Raw genomic sequence first — 25,612 nt, 5'->3', positions numbered from 1 at the left:
GGGAAGGGAGGAGGAAGCAGGATAGGGGGCTGAGAGCAGTGGAGAGCAAGGCAAGAGAAAGGGCGGCAGGGGAGGGCCTGGGACTGATGGCTGCCGGTGTCCAGGAGGAGGCCCAGGCAGGCAGAGTTTGGTCAGGTGCAGCCCTCAGACTTCTCTGACTCACCTAGAGGCAACTACTTTGAACTTTTCTGCTGATTGTTTTGTTTCTGTTTTTAAATAGCATACATGAACTGTGCTTCTTGGTTCTCCCCTTTCCTTCTTAAACTCCCAGCCCAACTTATTTGCATGCGTGCTCAGTCATGTCCGACTGTTCGCAACCCATGGACTGTAGCCCCATCCTCTGTCCATGGGATTCTCCAGGCAGGAATACTGGAGTGGGTTGCCATTTCCTTCTCCAGGGGATCTTCCCGACCCAGGGATCTTCCCAACTCCAGGGATCAAACCCACTTCTCTTACGTTTTCTTGCATTGGCAGGATTCTTTACCACTGGCACCACACACACACGTTTTTACCATCCACTGTCCTCCCTAGACAGTTTTTTTTCTCTCATAACTTTGGTTACATCAGTGTTGAGTAAATTATGATGTCTGTGTGTTCAGAGCTGAGCCATGTGGTAAACTGTGATTTTTTTTCTACTCAACTTTCTGTTCTTGAAGTTATTAATTGCCACCTTTTTTCATTTGCTTAGTTTTCTGTGTACTAACACTAAAGACCTGAACTCTCCACCAGGTTATCTAAATCTTTTCTCGGTGTGTTCAGTCACTCTGATCCCCTTGAAGTGTCTCTCCTGTAAACTTGCCCTGCTTAAGGCGGCCTCCCCCAGTGACCCACTCTGCCTGGCACACTAGTGCCATCCTGGGGGTGCCCATCACTCCCCTAGGTGTGACCCTTGTTTATCGTAGCCCCTCTGAGTGCTACACACATGCACACAGACAGACAAGCTGGGTAGTTCCTATGCTTTTTTGGAGGGGAAGGGCGTGAGATGAAGGGCTGGGGTGGAGGTGGGAAGGGAAGCAGAGATGGCGAAGGGGCAGAGAGCCTGGAATGTTCATCTTCCTGAATGCAGGGTGATGCTGTGTGGGTGCTGGGCCCTGCTTTGGAAAGTGGGTTCCCCCACCGGTAGCCCCTCCACCCCACCTGCAGGACAGCCTGGTCAGAGTCGATGTTTATTGGCTGGATGAGTCCAGCCCCTGCCTGGCCTCCACCCCATCTCCACCTTTGACTTCACCGGCCTGTTCCAGTTCCCTTGGGGACAGGGACAAGGTGAAGGAGGACAAGGGCAGAGGGAGTCCCCTGGGTGAGTGGCACACCCCCAGGGCAGTCACCAACCCTGAGCTCAGCTGGCATGAAGGAGAACTCGTGCCCTCCTTGTGCTAGCTTGTGCTCACAAGGCTTCTGGGCACGGAGGATGGGTAGGGGTGCCCCTGTGCACAGGGGCTCAGAGGTGTGCTAGGTCCTGGGGAGCCTGGGACAGGAAGTGGTTGAAGCCTCAAGGTCAGGGGTCTCAGGTCCTCAGAGGTGCAGCCAGCCACGCTGCGCTGCAGCCCACACCAATCACAGCAACATCTCATCCCACCTGGGCCACAGGAGAGCCCAGTCTATTGCAACTCACTTTCTGCCCTTCCCTCCCTGCAATATCCGGTGGCATGAGGTCAGGGTCCCCCTCAGGAGGGCCCCAGTGCCTGGGAGGTGAGTAATTCTGTTTACCTTTCCTGAGAGGCCTCCTGTCCTTTCATTTGCCCCAATTAACCCAGCTTTGCCTGAGCAGCTCCAGCCCACGTGGCTGGGCGGAGACTGAACACCCCCTCCCCCAGGTCCCAGCAGTCACTTCCCACCAGCTCCTAGAAGCAGGGCCACCTGGCTGGCCCATTTGGCTTCTGCTCTTGGCTCCTGCTGCCCCTTCCTCTTTTGACAGCACCCCTGCTCCTCCCTTCACACCTCCCTGCACTGGGCATCATGGCACCAGCCACAGAGGCAGCTCGTGAGGCATGACCATAGTCCTGATGCTCCTGCACTTGCCTCTACCCTCTGCATCAGATGCACTGTGCCCCAGGGGTCCACAGCTTGGACTCAGGGCATGCCCATCTGACTTTCTGCATGAACATCAGCCCTCACTGACTACCAAGCAGGGTGCCCACCCACCACACGACAGACAACACCCTCGTGCACAGCTGTCCTGGAGTAGCAAGGACTGCAGGGACTCCTGTGAACTGACTGTTCTGTTGGGCCACAGTCTTAGGAAAACTCTGCTGTGCCTGCACTTGGATGGTCTCGATTTGGGGCATTCATCTCTCCCTGCTTCAGTTGGCAAGTGGACTACGATGCTGGGGTGGAAGCAGAGACCAGTAGAGGACATCCAGTTCTGGCCTGTTCAGTGATGCCCTTACCCAGCCTGAGTCCAGCCCTGGCTTCGGCTCCAGCAGGGAGCCAGATGTATTCATGTGGGGTTGGTAGGACTGTGATGTCAGTGGCTCACCCCTAGGCCATCTACGCCCTTCATTTCCCCCTGCAGGCGAATGGTGACCCTCCAGGGGTGGAGGGGCCAAGACTGAATGGGCACTGTCCACTCTGGCTGGGGGTGGGGGTAAGCCCACCTAAACTGGGCTAGGGGCAGCACATGCAGGTGGGTCACTTCCAGCCACCACTCACATCCTGAGGGGTTCCAGCTCCAATTCACTGGTATGATGGGGTAGTGAGGAAAAGTCTAGAGGGGGTGAGCCCACACGGGCTGTCCTTGGCCACTCCCTTCTCAGGGGAAGCCCTGGGCTCAGCCAGCCCTTCTCCTCTAGCCCAGCTCTCTACGCAGGGTGTACACAGAGCTCTTTATTGTTGGAGGACACGTTTCCTTGAACGTGGACACGCTGACACCCAGGATGACAAAGGGGCACACATTCACAGAACAGCTTTCCCACCACATGCCATCCCCCACCCCTGGGCACAGAGCAGGTGCCCCTCAGACCACCACACTGGGGAATGTGTGGACAAGGGTGCTGTCTTGCTTCCACACTCTAGCCTCCATTGGACATCAGTTCCAGATTTCTGGTGATGGCCTCTCTGGGCCTCTGAGTCCAGCCCCAGCTGGAATTCTGGGGGCTTCACTGGGGGTTTTCGGCCGATCCAGCAAGGCCACCAGCCAAGCGGGTCTCGGCAGAGGCGTCCTGGCCAGTCCCATTGCTGCTACTGCCCCTTGCAAGCAGCAGCTTCTTACTGGGGGGGCCCCTGAGGGGCCTGGTCGTGTGGCTGCCAGCGTGGCGCTCCTCCTGCAGTGCTTTGCCCTCACGCCAGCGATGCCAGCGCCGCAGCAGCTCTGACTGCACCTGGGGTGGGCAGGTGGGTCGGGCCATACCCAGGGCCTGCCCCTGCTACCCTCCCAGGATCCCCAAGCTGCCAGCTTTGAAGGGCAGTGTGGTGCCCTGGGTATAGAACCAGGCAGGCTCTGTCACCACAGAAAGCTAGGGACATCTGGGAACCCCTCCCTCTCTAGGTGCACGGCTGAGGCTGACCCATCTTGGCAGGCCTGACACCCAGCATCCCGGCAACTGAGCCCAGTAAGTGCAGCTGGACACAAGGGGCTTGCACCCCTCAGGGGTAGGGTGAGGTTGTCTACACTCCCCCTGACACCACCACCCGCCACCTACCTCCTTGTTGAGGAAACAGTAGAGAATGGCCACCAGCAGACCCTGGAGAGAGGGGGTGGGGTCAGGGCCGCCCAGGGCCTGGGCTTTGGGTGGTTATGGGGCGGGAAGGCACCTGGAAAGAGCTGAGGAAGAGGTCGAAGAAGAGCTTGGCGGAGCGCAGAGTGCCCTGGGCGTGCTCATCGGTCACAAAGGCGAACACCACCTCGTGGACTCCCAGCAGGGGGATGAGGGTCAGTGTGGACTTGGCCAGCCTGCAGGGGCAGAGCCTGAGCCATCCGGCCCAGGCCCTCACCAGGGCTCTGGTGCCCCACACCCACCTATACCCACTCTGGCCCCCAGGGGTGTCTGGGTCTGTAAGCCGCCTACCCCTCAACAACCCCACACCCACCGGAATTTGTAGTCAGTATAACGCATCTGGTGGGCTCGCAGCTTGGCCACCAGGAGGTGAAGGATACGGATGAAGATGAAGAAGTTGATCTGTGTGTGGGGGGGACACAGCTCAGGGCAGCCCCTGGCCCCCACCTATCCCTCCTGGAGGTGGGTCGGGCAGCCAGCCAGGCCCTGGCTCCTAGGCCCTAGGGTTGTGGGCACCCACTCAAGGATGAGAAGCCTGGCCCGAGACACACGGCGCCGGCCAGTGTCCTGGCAGAGTGCCAGGTCTCCCTCCCTGTCCACCCCGGCAGGGTGCCATCTGTCTCCTTGGGCTGCTGCAGGCCGATGGAGGAAGGAGGGGCTGGGGGGGGCAACTCCAGCAGCCTCTCAGCCCTCCCTGTGGTGCCAGCAGGTGCCCTGTCTCCTCACCAGGATGGCCAGGAAGACAGGGAAGCGCAGAATCCACCAGAAGGCCATGTTGTCATTGCTAGTCCAGCACCTACAGGGCAGGGACTGCTTGTGTCCTGGCAGCCTCCCAGCGCGCCCCTCCCACCCCCGCCATCCCATAGATTCTGTGGGATCTACTTAGTGCCTCAGGAAAAGAAGGGAGATAATTACCCATGACCTCCACCCTGGGGCACCAGGTTTGCTCACCACCCCCTACTGATGCTGGCCAGAGACCCCCGAGCCGCTTTCACACTCTGAAGCCACATGGCCATTCCCCACAGGGCTGGGCTCACCTCCCAGCCGGGAGAGGTGAGCCCCTCTCCAGCCCACCCTCCAGTCAGCTGATACTCACTGAATGTTCTCAAACAGACACTTCACCACGGCCCAGGGGATGACGAACAGCATGGGGGCACCTGCGGGGGGGAAAGAACAGCTCTGGTCCAAGGCCCTGGGCTGCCTGCCCTCACCCCTGACCCCTGCACACCAGCCCACTCACCCCAGCCGATGCCCAGGTAGAGGGGGAAGCAGCTCCTCTCGGGGACGGCGGCGAGGCTCAGCAGGCTGTGCAGGTACACGCCCTCCACCAGCAGCCAGCAGTAGTTGGCCACAACGCCATACTGCATGAACACCGCAGCCACCCGGCAGCCAGCCACTGCCTGGCCACGGGGGCAGTGTGAGCACAGGTCTCCCAGCTGCCTACCACCCTGGGGCCCGGAGGCCAAGAAACTGGTCCCGGGCACTCACCCCGCACTCACCCCATCACTCAGCCAGACGCTCACACTGATGTCGTCCCCGATCCTCTGGCTGTAGCGCGTCTTGAGCAGCGTGTCGATGACCAGCACGGAGCTGGCCTTGAGCATGAAGGACACGAACAGGTTCATGTGGATGTAGTTGCGGGTGCAGTGCAGCTTACTGTGGGCACGGCGAGTTAGTCCCTGTCCCCCTGCCCACTGTGGCCCCGCCACCCCCACCCCCGTGTGGGTCAGTGGGTGTACCTGAGGCCCAACAGGGTGGTGAGGGCCAGGAGCAGGGCCCCCAGGGACAGGGAGTAGCCCACCGTGTACATCACCTGGAAACTGCTGTACATCTTGGCCACCTCCTTCTGCAAATGGCAGTGGCCAGTTGGGGCTGGAGAAGGCCGCCTCGCCTGACCCCACCTAACCCCAACCCCACCCCGTGGCACCCACCGCGGACTGACCTGGACTTCAAGCTCCTCGTCATCCATCTGACACTGGGAGGCGTCTCGCCATGGCTGCCCCCGAGGCCCATGCACCCACTGCCCATCGGGCCCACACCTCTTGAAGACGAGGCGGTGCTGCACTGGGAGGGGCAGGCTCTGGTCAGTACCCTGCCCCCACACTCGACCCCCTCAGTCAACCCCCCACATCCCTCCTGTGGTTACCTTTGTGGTACCAGGGCAGGTACCAGGGGCAGGAGATATTGGCCGTGGTGTTGGGAGGGGTGTCCGGCCAGCAGGAATATTTGTCAAAGGTTCTGTTACAGACCAGCTCTGCAGAGGCGGGGCCAGGGTTGCTCCTCAGCAGGGCCTGGCCCCCACGGCCCCTGCGGCATGCTCTCTGCTCCCTCCAGTGCGTAGTGACCATCCTGCCTGCCCCGGACGCCTCTGTCCAGCCCGGTCCTGAGCTCCAGCTGTGCCTGGCCACCTCCCCTTGGATGCCCCGCCTCTCACCCTGGGGGTCTCCCCTCTTCCTAGTGCCCCTCTGGCAGTACTACTGTCCCTGGAGGCTGAACCCCAATTCTGTTGCCATCCTTCTGGGCCCAACACCAGCCCCCTTCCTCGCCCAGACAATGGCTTGGCTTCCCAGGCCGCTCCTCCTGCCCTAGTCTCTCTCTCTCTCTGCACTCGAGTGATCTTCAGAACTTGTCCAGAACACTGGTGCTGGGTCTGCCTGAGCACTCCAAATAATGGCCCATCTCCCTGCATGTCACCAGGCCCGATGCCCTCTGCCTGCCCCTCCCGGTTCACTTCCTCCACACATTGCCTGCTAGGCCTTGAGCTCCATGGGAGCGAAGACTGTGTCCAGGCCTCAAGCATGGAGGGCTGGTGCCCAACAGCAGAGGAGGGTGGTGAAGCACCCTAGTTCTGGGGCAGTTCTTCTATTTCTTAGACACCCTGATCTGTAGCCCTGGGCTAGTCACTAGCTCCTCTGTGGCTCAGTTTCCTCACTTGTAAATGGGTGGGTGGGGGTTGGGGGCACAGGGCTTTCCCATGAGGAGAGCACTGGACTCAGGCCAAAGGCAGGGCTCACCAGTCGGCAGGGGCAACAGGCTCAGGTTGTGGAGACACTGGTCACCATAGAGCTTCCACTTCTCAAACAGGAAATCCATCACTTGAGCAGAGGGGGTCTCTGGCTGGGGTGGGGGGGTACAAATGGACAGAGGGGACAGACATCAGCACAGGGAGCAGGCAGCCTGGTGGGAGTCAGGGGCTGGGTGGGGGACCGGCAGTGCTCACCTGGCAGGCCAGCAGCAGCAGCAGGAAGAGGTGGGGGTAGTGTGGCTGGATGGGGGGCATGCCTCTGGGCAGCTGCCCCCCACATCTGGCTGGGGTTGCACAGCTGGGGCAAAGAGGTCCTCACGGGTGCACGCTCCTCTGGGGTTGCGAGTATCAGAGCAGCAGGGTCTGTGCAGTGGGGGGCAGGCTCTGGCGTGAAGAGGCACAGCTGGTTTCTCTCATGATCAACAGGGTGTCCTGCTCCCCTAAAACCACCCCTCCCTCGGAGTCTCCAAATCCTACTGATGGAGTGGGAGCTGGGAGGGAAGTGATGCAAGAAGTGGTCACTCTGCCACTTGGGGGTTGGGGTCTGGCCCCGTGCCTGGGGGGCTGGCGCCATTACCCAAGGGGAGCTGCTTTCTCACGGCCCGTGACTGTCTGTCTGGAGGCTGGGCCGGCCCCAGAGCCCCTCCCCTCCATGCTAGCTAAGTGATCGCAGTCCTGCCTGGTACCAAAGACGTCAGGGGGGGGAAGCAGCCTCCCTAACTGCCCACCTCCTTCTTCGGCCCTTGCTATCCTTCCCAATATTCTTAGCCCTGGGAAAGTCAGTTTGGCAGGCCGGGGTAGGGTGCTGGGACAATCCATCATCACTTAGTCCCCAGGGATGTGGTTATTGAGGTGGCCCTGGGCCAGGTTCCAGCCTTGCCAGGAGTCAGGAGTGCCAGGCATATGTTCAAAGTGGTCCCTGGCACAGGCATACTCCCTTGCCCAGGACTGGGGTGTCTAGGGGCTTCCTTGGGCCCCTCCTAAGACTCAAGCCAGGCTTCCTGGGTTTCCTGGGCCATAGCATGCAGGCAGCCGCAGCGTGTTCCTTTGAGATGAACACTGCTGGGCTGCCGGGGGCTCAGATGCAGAACCGCCGCCCTCGTGGTTCCTGTAGTCGGGGGGCCCGAGGTGCCTGGTCCTGGCCAGAGCCATGCTTGAGGCATCAGCGGCCCCATCAGGCATGTGTCACTGCTTCCAGAGTCCGTTTTCTGCTCTACTGAATTCCACAAGGGCACAGGGAGGGGCTCCCTCACGCGAGCCCCTCTAGGGCTGTGGATGGGCCCCTCCCACCAGGTACCCTGCCACAGAGTGAGCATGTGGTGCACCAATGGATGGACAGATGGACGAAACTGGCTGGCTGGAAGGCAGTGCCTGGGAGAAGCCAGGGAGGAGGTAGGGAGGAGGGGCGCAGGCTACGACCGAAGGTGGAGGGTTCCCAGACAACCCTGGATCTCAGTCTCCTCCCATCGGAGTCCAGATGGGCCCTCAGGGGGCCAGTTCACGTGGACTCTCCTGTGATTCATTCCTCACCCTTCATGGGACGCCATGTGGTGGGTCCACACAGACTGCCGTGGGGCTCCTCACCCTTGGGCCAGGGTGTGGGTCAGGCCTGGTGAGGCAGGGCCCAGGAGTCGCTGGTCTGCAGGCCCTGGTCTAGGTGAGGAGCCAAGGTTTAGGGCTGCTCTGGAGGAGCTGGACCGGAGGGCTTTCTGAGGCAGTAGCCCCCCAGGTGGGTGGAAGACGAGGGTGGTTCAGGTGTCCCTAGACCAAGGGGCCTTATCTTCTGATTCTTATCAAAGAGCCTGCTGCCCTGCCCTTGCCCACCCAGGCCACAGAGCCTGCCGTGTGAGGCCCTGCTGCGGGAGAAGGGGAGACGGGTGGGCCGGCCCAGGGAGACAGAGGCAGCCTGGATAACTAGAGGCTGGAGGGGCGGGGGAGGCAGAGAGTGACAAAGGATGGCTGGGGTGGAGCGGAAGGTGCACAGCAAGCAGGGGACAAGGGGAGAAAAGATACTGCCCGATAAGCTGTCCCTGCCCAGAGGCCCTGCAGCCGGTGGTGAGGGGAGGGTGAAGCAGCGGGACTTGTCCAGTGAGGAGCTCCAAAGCAAGATGTCAGCCCCCTCAGAGCCCAGCTTGGGGGTGGGGGGTGGCCCAGCTGTGCCTTGACTTTCCCATCTGAAAAGTGGAAGTTCACCTTGCTGACTTCCTAGGGCTGTTAGGAGAGCTCAAGGTGGGCAGGGCAACAGCTGGGCCAGTCTGCCTTCCAGGTAGGAGTCAGTCAGTCTGGGAACCGCAGAGAGAAGCAGAGCCCCAGGGTAGAGGGGAGGGAAGGATGGGCTGCCCTGGGGCCCCAGCCAGGGCAGGGGAGGGGGGAGCAATTCTCCATACCCTTTACTCTGGTCTGGCACATGGGGCTGGGAATCCTTGAAGATTTCCACACAATTCAGTGCCTACAGATCCCAGGCTGGGTAACCGGTTCAAGGCACCCAGGGCCCCAGGGCCCTAGGGATCAGGGCATCAGCACCCTGACACCAATTTAAGAGGAGGATGACTGCTCTCACTAAGACTCTGATAGAAACACAAGAAGCAGCAGAAATGGATGAGGCCCCCCATGCCTTTCAGGGGGAGTACGGGCAAGATTTCTAGACACCTCTCTGCATGAGGGCTGGGTACGGGATGACTTTCAGCTGTGTGCAAGGCTGAGGTCCTGAGGTCCCTGCCATGGGTGCCCAGGTGTGAGGCTGACCCCACAGGAGAGGGGGACATTGCGGGGCCCAGTTCTGGTCCTGGGACCAAGGGCAAATATCAATAATTTAACTTCTCAGAGCCTCGGTTTCCTACTTGTAAAATCCTTGGCTCCGCATCACCAAAGAGTAAATGAGCTTTGCCACTTGAAGAGGAGGACAGAGTATCAGGTCCAGGCCCCCTCCCTACCGTGGGGGACACTGCAACCCCAGAGGCAGCCTGCCAGGCCCAGGGATAAATATTTGTTGAATGAATGAGGACTGACACCTGGATGCAGAGGTGCCCCTCCGTGCCTCCCATTGGCTGAGGCCTCAGGCAGGGCTGCTGTCTTCCACCTTATTACTCTCCTGGCACGGCCCGGGCGCCAGTGGGGGGTGGGGGACTAACGGCAAGGGACCAAGCCTTCTCCCTTCACCGACCTGGAGGCCTGGCTCTCTCTCTGGCCCTGGACTGCACCTGCCCAGCACAGGTAGCTCAGGATTAGACACTGATGTGGTGGGATGGAGGGCCAGCTTTCTCCCAGCCCCACCTCACCCCCTCCTCTGTTTCCCACTCCCGCACTCCACAGGCTGAGGGGGGCATGTGTTCTGCCCCCTGCTTGGCAGAACGCACAACTCCTGGGGGCTCAAAGCTCAGCCGTTTCCCCAGTTTCCCTTGGGGATGTCCCAGACTCCCAGACCTGGAACTGGGGAAAAGACCACCCCCCCTCAGGATGGTTGAGCTCCAAAAGGTGAGCATGGTCACCCCAGCTTCTGAATGGGGCCTGCCAACTTCTGATGAGAATGGGCTTGGTGGGTGTTTGTGAAACCAGAGCAAGTGGCAGAAGGTCATGGCCCCAGGGTGAGATCAGATCACTGGCCACAGGTTGTTGACAAAGCCTGATTCCTGCGTCCTCTCCCACTCAGTGGGGGCAGGGCGGGCCTGGAAGTGGGCCAGGGTGCTACTGCCCCACCAACCCTCATCCCCCAGCACAGAAGGCTGGACAACATCCCGAAGGGTCCTCGGAGAATGCAGGTGCCCAGACATCAGGAGTCAGTGGGTTCCTGGTAGGGGCAGAAACCCTGTGGCCCCTGCCCGTGAGTGGGGGCTGGCCGGTGAGGAAAGGGCAGACTGGGCAATGCCCTGTCCTCTCTGTGGATCAGAGTGATAAGTGTAGGTTCCGCAGATGAATGTGTCAGGCTGGATGCTGTAGCCCCTCGGCCCCTCCGGGGAAACCCGGGTAACCAAGACACTGCTGGGAAGCTTTGGGGAGCAGCCGCTGCTGGAGTGAAGCAGGGCTGCCCAGCGCCCGTCCCCACGCCTCTGGGGGTGTCTCCGCGGTTCTGTGTATGCTCGGGGAGGGGAGAAGAGGGGGTGCTGGAGGGAGGAATCGGGAGTGGAGGGAGGAATCGGGAGTGGAGGGGGCAGCAGGACAGAGCTCCCGGCTGCCACAGGCACCCCACTCTTTTCCCCCCGGGACGCGCTCCTCGGGGAGGAGAGGACGGAGGAAGCGAGGAAGCGCTGAGACCCTCAGCCCTCCGGGTAGTTCGGAACCAGGTTGACCCGTCCGAGCTGGAAGGGCGCATCCTGGGGTTGGGAAGAGGGTGTCCGACGGATGAGGAGGGCAATACCCGGGGCCCGAGATCGCCCACCCACGAGAGGGGTGCGCGCCAGCCAGTCCCGCGCTCCAGCCTTCGGCCCCTGGCCGGGAACTTGCCCTCGAGCCCGTCCCAGGTGCTCACCGCGCGCCGCTCCGGCCTCTCCGCGCTCTCCGCCGTCCTCCGCGCTCACGGGTCGGGGGCTCGCAGCCGCTCGGGCCCGCAGCCGCTCGCCCCCGCAGCGCTGCCTGATCAGGGTCGGCGCCGGCTCCGCGCCCGCGCCCGCGCCCCGCGCCAGCCGCACGCGAACTTTCCGGCGGCGGCGACGCTGGGCGGCGGCGGAGGGGGAGGGAGGGGGCGGGGGCAGCAGCGGCCCGCAGGTGGAGCGGCGGCCGAGGGTCCCCGCCTGCCGCTCCGAGCCCCTGCCCGCGCCTCCGCCCTCCTGCCGCGGCCGCGGCGAGCGACTCGCCGCCCCGGAGCCCTGCCCGACAGACCCCTCCCTGCGCGCCGATGCCGGCACCTGCCTCGCGGACTCCTATCCTGCGGGACTCTCCCCGAGGACACCGCCCCGCAGACCTCCCCACCCAGAGCTCACTGGGGAGACCCCCGCCCGGGGAACCCCGGCCGGCCGATTGCAGCTCCCAGCCGGGAAAGGAGCGGTGGACGGACAGGTGTGATGCGTGGTAGGCGCGCGACCAGAGACGGGGGCTGTTGCCCCCTGCCCCTTCCCCTCACTTCCTCCGGGTTCTGGGCCTTCGCCGCTTCTTTCCCGGGTGCTGATTGCGGGGAGGACTGACGCTCCACTTAGCCCTCAACGTGGCTCCTAGGTGACCCTTCCAGCGCCCAGAGCAAGCTGGATTGGAGCGGGGGCCAAGGCCCTCCAATGGCCGAGCCCACGCCAGGCGGGGAAGAGTGGCCCCTGGGATGCCTCTTTAAGCCCGGTGTCCTGAGTCTTCTCCCTTAAGCCCCCTCCAGCGCAGTTCATCCAAGAGCCCCCAACCCCACCCTCTACACCAAGCCGGCTGCCCAGAGTCCCTGGCCACCGCTTCTCCTACTTGGAGAGGACAACGCTCTGCTCCTTCCACACCTCCTCCTTCCCACACTTCCTCCTTCCTAACGCCAGATCCCAGATTCACTCCCCTGACTATGTCCTCTTCTCCCACGACCCCTCCGGTCTACAGCCAGCCAGCGTCTCAGCTGCTGCTTTAGGGCCCTTTTCACTTCCTCACCTGCACCCTACACACACCCCAGCGGTCAGTCCCCAGTGACCTCAGGGCCACCAAACCACATGGATACTTTAGGGCCTCATTTTTGCTGGCGTTTCAGGATCCGGGGACCCTGATGGTCATGCCCTCCTATGGAATGTTCTCCCATGGATATGGTTTCCAGGCTGGCATTCCCATCACCTCCTCTCTGCACTCCTTTTTCCCTTGGACAGTTCCCTGTGTACCACCCGGGTCTCCTGGTGTTCACACTGCTAGATGCCCAGCGCCACATCAGGACCCCTCTCCACTGGCCCGCTGCCATTTCCTGGATGCACTTTCTCGGCCCACCCACCAGCTGGACACCTGGCAGGGATCCTGAGGTTTCCAGCCCATCACCAAATCCTAGTTCTCCCTCTCATGTTTCTCTGGAATCCACTGTCAACCGCTGTCCTGGGTGCCTTCCCTGACCCACTGGGTCAGCTCTTTCTTAGATGCTGTCCTTTATCCTTGGGGCCCTTCTCTAAATTCTACTTCTGTTTGGGGGTGGGGGGACATTGGAACATGTGGTTCTCCTCTACCCATGGCTCCCCCACCCTCCAGCCCTCAGAGCAGAGCTGAAGCTGGTCCCAGCACCCCATGACATGCCCACAGGTAGTCGGTGCTTGGTAACCTGACCTCTACACACCTGCCCTGACGCTGTCTGAAGGCTCAGGATGGAGGAGTATTACTGAGAGTGCCCTCCAGACCCCCATTCTTATCAGCCCACCTGGAACCCTGCCTCTAGAGCAGCCTGTTTTGGTTCAGGCAATGGCCAAAGGCAAAGGTCAGAGGCAAAGGTCAGAAAGTCGAGCTCTGCTTACATAGGGCTGACTGTGCAAGTGCCGGGGGCAGTTTCTGGGGGCAGGGAGCTTTCTGAGATGGGTCCCCAAAGACCACCATCCTCCACGCTCTTCTCCCCTCCTCTGGCACCTCTCTTCCAGCTCTCCTCCCACCTGTCTGGGGTGGGGCACCCATAGGGACCACACTGATCTGAGTAGGTGGAATCTTGCTTGTGACCTTGGGTTCCTGCCTCACTGTAAGCCGGGTAACTGGCACCACTCTGGGTGTCTGTGAGGCTCAGGGGAGAATCTAGAGGTTCTTCCTAGATGTGGGATTAACCTGAGGAGATGGGAAGGTCATCCCTGCTGTGTGATCTTCAAAGAGGCCCTCTGGACCTTATTTTCCTGACTGTGTTTTGGTTGGGTGGAGGCCCGGCAGTCTGCGGGGAGGTTCTGGGTGGCCCCCGTTGGGTTCTAGCAGGAAGAGATAAGAAAGCATAAATGTAGAGTGTATGATATGGGGGTGGGGGCATACCTGAAATGTGTGGTCACAGTGGGGAGCAGAAGGCAGAGGGAAAGGGAGCAGATGGGGGTGAGGGCCCCTCCCTGGGCTGGGCCACCCTTATTTACATAACTGAATTCATAAGACATAAATAGACCAGAAACTGGGAACGAAGGGGGCTGGGCCTTCCCACGGGGTGTTGGAGGTCTGGGTACTGAGAAAGGGGCCTGTCTACCACTGAGTCCCTGAGGGTCCCGTTGGCGCCTTGGAGATGTGCTGGCTCCCATGTGCCAGGGCAGGCGGGGGCGCTGGGGGCTGCCCTCTGCAGCCTCAGGAGTGCTGTCCCGTCTGTCTGCTCTGTGGGCTCTGGAGACACACCCAGAGTTCAGTTTAGGCATTTGGCTGAGTGGTATGAGCTAGTACTGCCGATGAAGCAGACACCCCAGCCTCAAGTTCTGGGGGGAAGATGATGATAAGCGGCCAGGAAAGAGGTGGCCGCATGGGGTGGTTCATGGCCAGATGGGGTGGTTCGTGGCCAGATGGAGTGGTTCATGGCCAGATGGGGTGGTTCTTGGTAGAAATCCAGGGCAGAGGGACCCTGGATTTGGGAGCTGCAGAAAAGGGGGCAGAGGGAAAAGAGATGGTGCCCCCAGAGAGACGGCTGTTAATGTCACAAGGCGGCTCCTTTCAGATCTCTTTACTGTGCCTCAATTCATTGCTTTTGATAGAGTTTTATGTCAAGGTTTCCCCGCACAGCTGGTAACATAAGCATTTCCCCATCTTCATAAGAAGTCCTCTCAACACCATGGTACATGGGCACTTAGTATTCCATTGTGTGGGTCTGTCAGACTTTACGCAACCATTCGCAGGATATAGGAATCAAAAAAGGGAACAGTCCCAAGCTGTTTCAGGTATGCCCCCCACCACTCCAGGGAATGAGCCCCAAACTGCATCCTGGTGCCTCGCTCAGACATGCTTGAGAGACAGAGAACCAACAGAAAAGAGGACACCAGAGGAAACGAGCTAATGCAGGGATCCAAAGAAAACTTCAGACGATCTTCCTCAGATAGGGAAAGACAAGGCACCCGTGCGACTAGGAGAGGGCACTTCGCAAAACAGGAAGAAAACAAGAAAGAGTCCTTGTAAGGTAGAAAATAATATCTGAAAACTTAAAAATTTGGTAGAAGGATTGAAAGAGGAAGTGAAGAAATTTCACAGAAGAAAGAACAAAAATCAGAGAGACAGAAACTAGGAAAGAGAAGATAAGGGATGGTGGAGGATCCATATGGAGGGTCAGAGGGACAGAGTTTCCAAACAAAGATCAGTGGAGGAGGAAGACAATTGTGAAGAAGTAATACAAAGTTCTTCCTAGAACTTTTGTAGTGGAAAAGTCTGCCAACTACCCAGCACAATAAAAACAGCAAACCAGCTAATGGATTAAAAAATTCAACCATGTTGCCACCTCATGAAGTTTCAAACATCTCAGAATAAAGAGAAGATATGGAAAGTTTCTAGAGTGTGAACAGAGGTCTCCCGGAGATGGGCGTTGCTCAGCGTGGCATCAGACCTGTTGCCTGCAGCTGAGGGAGCCACGTTCCCAGTGACGGGATTTCTCACCTCACGTCCTCGCACCAGGACCACCATCTTCCAAGTCATGCCACAGGTTGCAAGGGCAGAATAAGGACATTTCCAGACACCAGAGGACTCTTAACTTCCCATGCAGTTCTTCTTAAGAAGCTCCAAGCTTGAGCCACCCAGCATGGAGTGGGATACCATCCAGTCAAGAAGACACTGGATTTTGAAAGCTTAGTATAAAAATAGAACATAAAGTGTCACAAATCGTGTGTGCTGGTACATGTTGAAGCAATCCTCTCCCTGACAAATTGGGTTAAATAAAAGGTATTGTTGTTTAGTCACTAAGTCGTGTCCAACTCTTTTGTGACCCCATGGACTGTAGCCCGCCAGGCTCCTCTGTCTATGGGATTTCCCAGGCAAGAATACTGGAGTGAGTTACCATTTCCCACTCCAAAGGATCTTCCCAACCCAGAGATCGAACCCGTGTCTCCTGCATTGGCAGGCAGTTTCCTTACGACTGGGCCACCAGGGCAACCTTCATTTCACCAGTTCCTTTTCCTTTTTAAATGTGGTTACAAAATGTTTGAAATGACACGTTGGTTCACCGTTGTGATGAAAAATATTTCTGTTGGCCAGCACCGTCTAGAAACACCAAGAAACTCTATCAAGAAGGAAATGTAATCATAGCCCCAGGTCACCCACCGACCCTACACCAGCAAAATTTCCACAATTAAGGTACGAATGCAGAAGGTCATGATGCCTCTGGATTGAGGTGGGGGAAGAGGGCACGAGGGCCCTGGTTGGGGTTCTGGGAAGTTGGGATAATGCTGTACAGAGCAAATCAAGACCGATCCAAACTATCCATTGAGCACCTACTGTGTCTTGGATGCTGGGAGACGGAGGGAAGCTGACATCTTAGGAGAGGGAGGCGGACAATACACAACCCAGCAGATCTGCGTGTTCCTGCTGTGACGTCAGGTTCTGATAAAGAAAATACGGCAGATGGGGAGATAGAGTGAAGAATGTGGTTACTGTACATATTTTCTTAAAGTCCTGGATGTTCCCAGGCCTTGCCTACCCCTCCCCCTAAAATTCCCACTGCTCCAAACTGGGTGTTTCTCCCTTAGTTTTCCATACTGCTGTTGCACAAATATAGAGATGATGCATGATATCTGTGGCAGGGTTTTTTTTTTTTTTCTTGTTGTTGTTGAAGTATTGTTGATTTACAATTCCATGGCCTGTTCTTAAAACACCAGGTCTGATATATCTGTTTTTCTACTCAGCAATATGCTTTTGGGCTGCATTCGTGCTGACCTGGGTTGGGGAGTGAGTAGTTAGTTATTATTTGAGGGGATCACAATGGAGTTCTTTACTTAAACCCCCTAGACGTGTAAACACCTAGGAAAAACTCAACTCTCCCATTTTTGGTCTAAAATATTAAAAATAGGGACTTCCCTGATGGTCCAGTGGCTAAGACTCCGTCCTCCGATGCAGAGTCCAGGTTTGATCCCTAATCAGGGAATTAGATCCCACATGCTGCAGCTAAGCATTTGTATGCCACAAGTAAAGATCTAACGTGCTGCGATGAAGATCAAAGATCCCGAGTGCTGCAATTAAGACCCAGCGTGGCCAAAAATAAATACATTTTTAAAAAACATTGAGGGTGGGCTACCAAAGTGTACTATAAAAATACACATAGGACTTTTTTGTTGCCCTCAAATTCCTTCATGACCCCCTGCAGTCCATCCTCACCTTCCAGGCCCCTGGCCATCACTGACCTGATTTCTGGGCCTATGGGTCTGCCTTTCCAAGAATACATATAAATGGGATATATAGTCTTCTGTGTCTGGCTTCTCATATATGGCAAAGTTTTTGAGACCCACCAGTGGTACAGCCTGTAATAGTGGTTACTTCTGTTTGTTGCTGAGTCCTGTTTCACTGGATGGATGGCCTGAGGTTTTGGTTATCCATCCAGTTGGTGGACATGGACATTTGGGTCGTTCCCAGTTTGTGTGTGTGTGTGTGTGTGTGTTGAACTACATGGCATGAAGGATCTTAGTTTCCTGGGACCGAACCCACGCCCCTTGCACTGGAAGCGCAGAGCCTTAACTATTGAATTACCATGGAAGTCTCAAGTTGTTCTCAGATTTTGGCGTTGTGAATTCGTCTCCTCTAAACGGTTGTGTGCAGATCTTTATGTGGACACATGTTTTCATTTCTCCGGAGGAAATACCTCGGGGTGGGATTGTGGTTCCCAGGCCCATGTCTGACTTTATAAGAAACCTCCAAGCTCTTGTCCTGAGCGGCTTCACTGTCCTGCATCTCCAATGGCCTTTAGGGAGAGCTGCCATCGCCCCGAATCCTTCTAGGCCCTCAAGCTCTTCAGGGTTTTTGAATTGTCGATTCTGATTTTTTAACCATTCCACTTCCAATATGTTCCAATGCAAGTCCTTCACCAGATGCATGTCTTGTAAATATTTTCTCCTGTTCAATGACTTGCTCTCCTACTTTCTTATTTGTTCTTCAGAGAGCAGACGTTTTTTAATTTTGATGAAATCCAAATATCATATTTTTGTTTCAGGACTTGTGCTTTTTGTGCCCCATCTGAGACATCTTTGCCTAATCCAAGGTGGCTAAGACTTTCTCCCGTGTTTTCTCTTGAAGATTTGTCGTTTCAGCTCTTACACATTGATCTATGATTTATGGTAAGCTGTCCTGGCATGCGGTACAACGTGAGTTTGTTTGTTTGGCAAATGCACCCAGTTGCTCCAGCTCCATTTACTGAAAAGACTCTTTCCTCACTGAGTTGCCTCAGCACCTTTGTAAAAGAATCTCTTGACCATCACTGTGGGTCTCTTTCTGAGCTCTCTTCTTTTCGTTGTTCTCTATGTCCATCTTTATGTCAAGACTGCGCTCTCTTGGTTACTGTAGCTTTGTAGCATGTCTTGAAATTGGGTACTGTGACTTCTCCAGCTTTATTCAACTCTTTCAAAGATGTTTTTGTACTATACGTTCATTGCATTTTCATTTGAATATTAAAATCAGGTTGTCAATTGCTACCAAAAAAGCCTACTAAGACTTTGATTGAGATTCAGTTGAATCTATACGTTAAGTTGGGGAGAAAAGACACCTTAACATTGAATCTTCCCAGCCACAAACAAGATGCATCTCTTCATTTATTCAGGTCTTCTTTCATTTCTCTCAGCAGTGTTTGATCATTTCCAGTACATAGGTCATACAGATTTTTGGTTGTTGTTGTTAGGGACAGTATTTCATGATTTTTGATGCTATCGTGAAGGGTAATTTTGTGAAATTTCTGTTTCCAGTTGCTTATTGCTACTGTATAGAAATGCAGCTGATGTTTTTGCCTGTTAATTTTGTATCCTGTGACCTTGCTAAACTCATTTATTAGTTCTACTTGTGTGTGTGGATTCCTTGGGTTTTTCTATGGAGGTGACCATGCAGTCTGTAAGAAAGGATGTTTTCTTCCTTTACAATCTGTGTACCTGGTTATTTATTTTTTGGTAACTTATTGTACAGGCTGTGACCTATAGGACAACATTGAGCAAAAGTGATCAGAGCTCATATCCCTGCTTTATTCCCAATTGTTGGGAGAAAAGCATTCAGTTTTCCACCAGTAAGTATGATGTTATTTATAGGTTTTACAGAGTTGCCCTTTATCAATTTGAGAATGTTTCCATTCATTCCTAGCTTGCTGAGAGATTTTTTTTTAATCATGAATGAATGTTGAATTTTATCAGATGTCTTTGGTTTTTTGTGAGATTTGTTTTTCTCTATTGTTGTACTGAATAACACTGATTTTCAAACGTTTACCAACCTTGCATTCCTGGGATGCATTTCATTTGGTCATGAAATATTCTCCTTTTTATGTACTTCTGGGTTAGATTTGCTGACATTTTATGAAGAGCTTTTGCATCTGTGTTCGTTAAGGACTTTAGTGTGTAATTTTATTTTCTTATAATAAGAAAATTGTCTGGCTTTGGTATCGAGATGATACTGGCCTCATAAAATGAGCTGCTAAGTATGCCTCCCTCTTCTGTTTTCTGGAAGTCTGTATAGAATTGGTAGTATTACTTCCTTGAAGTGAAGTGAAGTCGCTCAGTCGTGTCCGACTCTTTGCAACACCTTGGACCGCAGCCCACCAGGCTCCTCTGTCCATGGGATTCTCCAGGCAAGAATACTGGAGTGGGTTGCCATTTCCTTCTCCAGGGGATCTTCCCAAGCCAGGAATCGAACCCAGGTCTCCTGCATGGCAGGCAGACGCAGGTAGACACTTTAACCCCTGAGCCACCAGGAAGCCCATTACTTCCTTAGACAGTGATAGAATTCATTTCTGAAGCATCTGGGTCCAGACTGTCTTTTTTGTAGGAAGGTTTTTAACTACACATTCACTTTTTAAAATAGACATAGTGCTATTTCCCTAGATATTGCCCCATTGCTGTTTGAAATTATTGTGCCGATTTTTTAGTATCTCTAGCAGGATTTAGGGTTTCCCTGTAGGAGAAGGCAATGGCACCCCACTCCAGTACTCTTGCCTGGAAAATCCCATGGACGGAGGAGCCTGGTGGGCTGCAGTCCGTGGGGTCGCTAAGTCGGACACGACTGAGCAACTTCACTTTCACTTTTCACTTTGATGCATTGGAGAAGGAAATGGCAACCCACTCCAGTGTTCTTGCCTGGAGAATCCCAGGGATGGTGGAGCCTGATGGGCTGCCGTCTACGGGGTCACACAGAGTCGGACACGACTGAAGCGACTTAGCAGCAGCAGCGGCAGTAGCTCAGATGGTAAAGCAGGATTTAAGACTTTCTTTTGCTGGAATTCCCCAGCAGTCCAGTGCTTAGGACTCTGCATTTTCAGAATCTCAGTTCCCTGACCACGGGCTAAACCCCAGCCACAGCAGTGAAAGTCTAGAATCCTAACTATGCGGCCACCAGGGAACTCCCAGTATTTTCTTACAGTAAAGGAAAAAGGTGTTGGGTCACTGTTGGTCGAAACCTGTCTGGAACAGAGTGGAGCCTTCCTCCTGGGGCAGGTCTGAGCTGAGGCCCCTCCTCTCCGAGCCTCCTCCCTGCTGTTCATCCCCCTACCTTTCTGACCTGCCAGCTCCTCCTCCCCTAATCTTGATTTTGATTACAAGAGAAACTCCTACAAGTAGACGTTGCCGGCCCTGCTGCTCTCTGGCCTCAGCAGTCTTCCCAGGTCCCGCTGCCGTGGTAGCAGGTGGTCACTGGCCTGAGCGCCCCTTCAAGCCTGTCCACTCACACAGCCATGAATCCGGTGGAGGCTACCTCTCCTTGCCCTCCACGCAGGCCTCCTCTGCCTGTTGGACACCATGGCTGCCCTCCTGCTGCCAGGGACCACCCCACTCCAAACTGACCTCCAGTCTCCATCTGTGACCTCCAGATAAACTGAGGCTGGGGTGGCCACTGTGCACATGGACCATGCCCAGACCCCACCTCCAGAGGGCGGGGATATGCTCAAAGGTGTGGCGGAGCCTGGAACAGGGAGAAGCCAGGCTCACCATAACCAGCCACAGTCACCCCCAAGTCTAGACAGCCTCTAGGGCACCCAGGACCTGTCCCCACTCAGTGCCCATCCTCTGGGAGGGTCAGCTTACCCCTAGCGTTCACCCAGGTCCTTTGCAGGTTGGGTCCCGGGCCAATCCCCACCCACATGCCCTCTTTAAAAAGAAAATTTTTTTTAATTGGAGTAATGTTGATTTACAATGTGGTGCTAGTTTCTGCTGTACAGAAAAATGAATCAGTTATACCTACACATATATCCACTTTTTTCCTTCAGATTCTATTCCCATATAGATCTTTACAGGGCTGCTCAGGTGGTGCTAGTGGTCAAGAATCCGCCTGCCAATGCAGAAGATGTCAGGAGACGCAAGTTGGGAAGATCTCCTGGAGAAGGAAATGGCAACCTGCTCCAGTATCTTGTCTGGAAAATTCCGTGGACAGAGGAGCCTGGTGGGCTATAACCCATGGGGTCATAAAGAGGCTGATACGACTGAGTGACTGAACACACATAGGTCTTCACAGAGTACTGAGTAGAGTTCTCTGTGCTGCGCTGTAGGTTTTGTGTATTTTATACATAGTAGTGTGTAAATCGGAGAAGGCAATGGCACCCCACTCCAGTACTCTTGCCTGGAAAATCCCATGGACGGAGGAGCCTGGTAGGCTGCAGTCCATGGGGTCGAGAAGAGTCAGACACGACTGAGCGACTTCACTTTCACTTTTCACTTTCATGCATTGGAGAAGGGAATGGCAACCCACTCCAGTGTTCCTGCCTGGAGAATCCCAGGGACGGGGAAGCCTGGTGGGCTGCTGTCTATGGGGTCACACAGAGTCGGACACGACTGAAGCGACTTAGCAGCAGCAGCAGCAGTGTGTAAATAGTCAGTCCAAGTAAGTAAGTGTTAGTCACTCAGTCGTGTCCAACTTTGTGACCCCATGGACTGTAACCTGCCAGGCTCCTCTGTCCATGGGATTCTCCAGGCAAGAATGCTGGAGTGGGTTGTCGTTCCCTTCTCCATGACATCTTCCTGAGCTAGGGATTGAACCCGGGTCTCCTGCATTGCAGGGAGATTCTTTACCATCTGAGCCACCAGGGAAGCCCATCTCCCAATTTATCCTTCCCTCCTCCTTTCCCCCTGGTAGGGACAAGTTTGTTTTCTACATCTCCCACACAGCCTCTCTGAATTCTCCCTGGAGGGTGGTGTTGGGGATCTGGCCTCTTTAAGAAAAAGTAACTGGAGAACTTGAGCCTGTCCGAGGACCTCAGTCGAGGTGGGGGCAGTGGAGGCCCAGAATGCTCTGTCTTGACCAAATGGGACACTGGACCTAGAGAACAGTCTCTTCAGAGGGTTGGGATCCCCACTCCCATTTTATTTATTTATTTATTTTTCTTTTTTGTCTGCCTATAAATAAGACTTGCTTTCTTTTCTCCAGTTACTCAATTGTTAATTCAAACTATTGAACCTAATTTGGTAGGAGGAAAGATTTTCCTCCCAACAGAGGGGATGCAGAAGATTGGAGGAAAATGGGGGTGACTGCTAATGGGTAGGGGGTTTAGTTCGAGGGCTAGTGAAAATATCTAAACATTGATTGTGATGATGGCTGCATAACTCTGTGAAGTTACTAAAACCCATCATATTGTACACATTAAATGGTTGAATTTAATGGTATGGGAGTTATATCTCCATAAAGTTCCTATTTTAAAAGATTCTTTAAATTCTTCCTCTCAAATCCTCAGCCTGCTTTTCCTACCATGCCTAGTCTGATTATCATGATTCTTACTCATCTTATCCAATCAAGTCCCTAGTACGGGGAGAATTGCCTTGAACCAAACTGCAATTTCTCAATAAATTTTAACTTAACCTTGACCTCTAAGACACTGTGAAAGTTCTGTCCTGGTGGTGTTCCCTTTTACTGTCCTAGGAAATAAACTCAGCTCTGTCCTGTTAACAGAAGAGGGCTGATTTGGTAGTAAGCTTGTATGTGATAAAATACACACAACACAAAATTTACCATTTTAACCCTTAAGTGTATTGTTCAATGACATTAAGTGCTTTGTTGCCCAGTCCAAACTCAGTCCGCTCACCGCATGGCAGGCCAGTTAACTGAGAGACAAGGTATAGAGCTGGCTGACCACCATTCCAGGTTCCTTTATCCCCACTCCCATTTTACAGATGAGGAGCTTGAGGCTCTGGAAGCCAAGTGGCCAGTCCAGAGTCTTCAACCTGGGCTGACTGAGGGGTGCAGTGTCCTCCCTCCATGGCCGTCGTTCTCTCCCCAGGTGACCCCTGCCCTCTGGGTCTTGGCCTCTGTCTTGCTGGCTGACTCTTGCCCTGAGCCACCATCAAGGTCGTCAGGCTGAGCAAAGTCACATTAGGTGGCATCCAGCATGGCTCAATCAAATCAAATCACTTAGCGCAATGGGAGCAACAGGAAGGGGCCCCAGCGCTGAGGCCCCTGACCCAGTTGCCCAGGGTGAGGGGGGCAGACAAGCCCAGGCCCCCATCTGGGCCATCAGGGCAGGATGCAGAACACAGGTGAGGTGGGAATGGAGGAAGCAGGACCCAAGGGCTCCTGCAGAATGAGCCCAGGCCAAGTGGAATGGAGAAGGGGGTGACAAGGAGGCTGGAAAAGATGGGGAGGGGTCCTGCAGGGCTGGGGGCCAGAGTGTAGGGAATGAAACTTGGAATTTTGCTTGTGTCAGACTCGCCCCAAAGCGTAAGCATTCATGGATTGTCCTCACTTCTTCCCACCACACCATGTTCTTACAACCTCCGATAGTTCCCCTTTGCCTCCAAGGCTGTGTCTCCTCACAGTGGTGTAGACTGGTCCACAGGCTGGCCCAGCTGGTCTTCCTTAACTAGCTTCCCCAGTCTTCTGTCACCCATTCTCCCAGCTGACCCCAGAGCTCACCTGCAGTGGCTCCTCTATGCCACGGACTTCTGCAGAAAAAATCTGATGCTTTCTCTGAGTAATGGCCTCAACCTCTGAGAGGTGGGAATTGATGGAACCCTGGAGCAACAAAGCTGGGGTTTATCCACCATTCCCATTCCTCGAGGCGGCTGGTGATGGGGTCGTGACAGCTGCTCACCTAGGGTGGACTGGCCTGAGCCACGAGTGGGCAGGGGCACACTGGTTGAGCCTTGTCTTCAGCATCAGAGAGATGTTGGAGAGGGAACAGAAGTTTTAAGGGTTGGACATCGAGCGGCCTGAAGCCTCAAAGAAATCTCTGGTCAGCCAGTTCAGGGTCGCAGTGAGATCCAGAGCCCTCTGTTTCCAGCTGAGTTGTATCCCCCCAAAATGTGTATAGTGGCAGAAAGCGAAGAGGAACTAAAGAGCCTCTTGATGAGGGTGAAAGAGGAGAGTGAAAGAGCCAACTTAAAACTAAATACTAAAAAAACTAAGGTCATGTCATCCAGCCCCATTACTGCATGACAAATAGAAGCAGAAAAGGTGAAAGTAGTGACAGATTTCCTCTTCTTGGGCTCCAGAATCCCTGCAGACGGTGACTGCAGCCATGAAACCAGAGGATGATTGCTTCTTGGCAGGGAAGCGATGACAAACCTAGACAGTGTGTTGAAAAGCAGAGACATTACTCTGCTGACAACGGTCTATGTAATCAAGGCTTTGGTCTTCCCAGTGATCACGTACAGGTGTGAGAGCCGGATTGGAAAGAAGGCAGAACACCAAAGAATTAATGCCTTTGAACTGTAATGCTGGAGATGACTCCTGAAAGTCCTTTGGACAGCAAGGAGACCAAACTAGTCAATTTTAAGGGAAATCAACCCTGTTTATTCACTGGAAGGACTGCAGTGGAAAGCCTGTTGCTGAAGCTCCAGTAGTTTGGTCATCTGATGAGAACAGACAACCCACTGGAAAAGTCCCTGATGCTGGGAAAGATTGAGGGCAGAAGAAGAGGACGTCAGAGGATGAGATGGCTGGACGGCATCATTGATACAATGAACAGGAACTTGGGCAAACTCCGGGAAGGACAGGGAGGCCTGGCGTGCTGCAGTCCATGGGGTCAAAAAGAGTCTGACACGACTGGGCGACTGAACAACAACAACAACAAAACGTGCATGAACCCCCAGCACCTTGGGATGAGACTGTGTTTAGAGATGGGGCTTTTTCAGAGGTAATTAAGGTAAAATGAGGCCTTCAGAGTGGACACTAACCCAATCTGACTGTATCCTTATAAGAAGAGGAGATTAGAACACAGACACTCACAGAGGGACGCCCGTGTGAGGACGCAGGGAGAATGCAGGGCCGCATGCCCAGGAGAGGTCTTAGGAGGAGCCAGCCTTGTACACTCTGGTCTTGGGCATCCGGGCTCCAGACTGTGAATTGTTATATATATGTATTTGGCTGCACTGGGTCTTAATTGCAGCATGTGTGATCGTCAGTGTGGCACTCAAACTCTTGGTTGTGACATGGGGGACCAGGGATTGAACCCGCGCCCCCTGCACTCGGAGTTCAGAGGCTTAGCCACTGGACCACAAGGGAAGTCCCGCAGACTGTAAGTTGATAAAACTCTGGTTCAAGCCACCCAGTCTGTCCAGCCGCTGTGGCAGCCCCAAGACACTCACACAGCCATCATGCAGTACGTAGAGTCACGGCCCCTAAAGCCAGAGGGCAGGTTTGCAGGTAGTCGGGTCAAAGACTTGATTCTGGGGAGGTGTGGGGCCGCAAAGGAAAGGACGTTTGTGCTTCACCGTCTCCTGGGCCAATGTCAGGACCCATAGCAGAGGGTGGACCCTGCAACCCAGATCAGGTGTCAGAGTGGAAACCCTCAGGCCTGGAACTCAGACCTCCCGAAACTGCTGGCAGCAGAAGTGGCCACAAGCCTGGCTGGAGGAGACCAGCCTCCGGCTGCCCAGGCCACACAGGCGTCACCAGGTAGGGGTCCTTCACC

General features: G+C 55.0%; 1 protein-coding gene across 9 annotated transcripts; it reads right to left on the bottom strand.

Annotated features, from left to right (window-relative positions):
* Positions 1-2,808: 2,808 nt before the first annotated feature.
* On the bottom strand, positions 2,809-11,612 carry GCGR (glucagon receptor). Of its 9 annotated transcripts, none has more exons than XM_086356602.1 (14): positions 11,204-11,612; positions 6,934-7,101; positions 6,728-6,830; positions 5,860-5,967; positions 5,656-5,777; positions 5,453-5,559; positions 5,213-5,369; positions 4,954-5,113; positions 4,810-4,870; positions 4,440-4,509; positions 4,027-4,115; positions 3,751-3,889; positions 3,639-3,680; positions 2,809-3,317 (listed from the first exon to the last, which is right to left on the bottom strand). In XM_086356602.1, the coding sequence occupies exons 2-14, from the start codon at positions 6,991-6,993 to the stop codon at positions 3,096-3,098; spliced, it is 1,440 nt and encodes a 479-aa protein (XP_086212728.1). In that variant the 5' UTR covers positions 6,994-7,101; positions 11,204-11,612; the 3' UTR covers positions 2,809-3,095. The 9 variants fall into 9 exon arrangements, with proteins under 9 accessions (XP_086212728.1, XP_086212727.1, XP_086212735.1 ...); XM_086356601.1 differs by having other exon boundaries at positions 6,934-7,122; positions 11,204-11,610; XM_086356609.1 differs by having other exon boundaries at positions 5,527-5,559; positions 11,204-11,530.
* Between the last annotated feature and the right edge of the window lie 14,000 nt (positions 11,613-25,612).

The sequence above is a fragment of the Bos grunniens genome, chromosome 19 (genome assembly GCF_055505025.1).
Source record: "Bos grunniens cultivar Pamir isolate PY7600 chromosome 19, Bosgru_T2T1.0, whole genome shotgun sequence".
NCBI classification, from domain to species: domain Eukaryota; kingdom Metazoa; phylum Chordata; class Mammalia; order Artiodactyla; family Bovidae; genus Bos; species Bos grunniens.
Note: the sequence above shows the minus strand (reverse complement) of the source record. Positions and strands in the feature narration are given on the sequence as shown.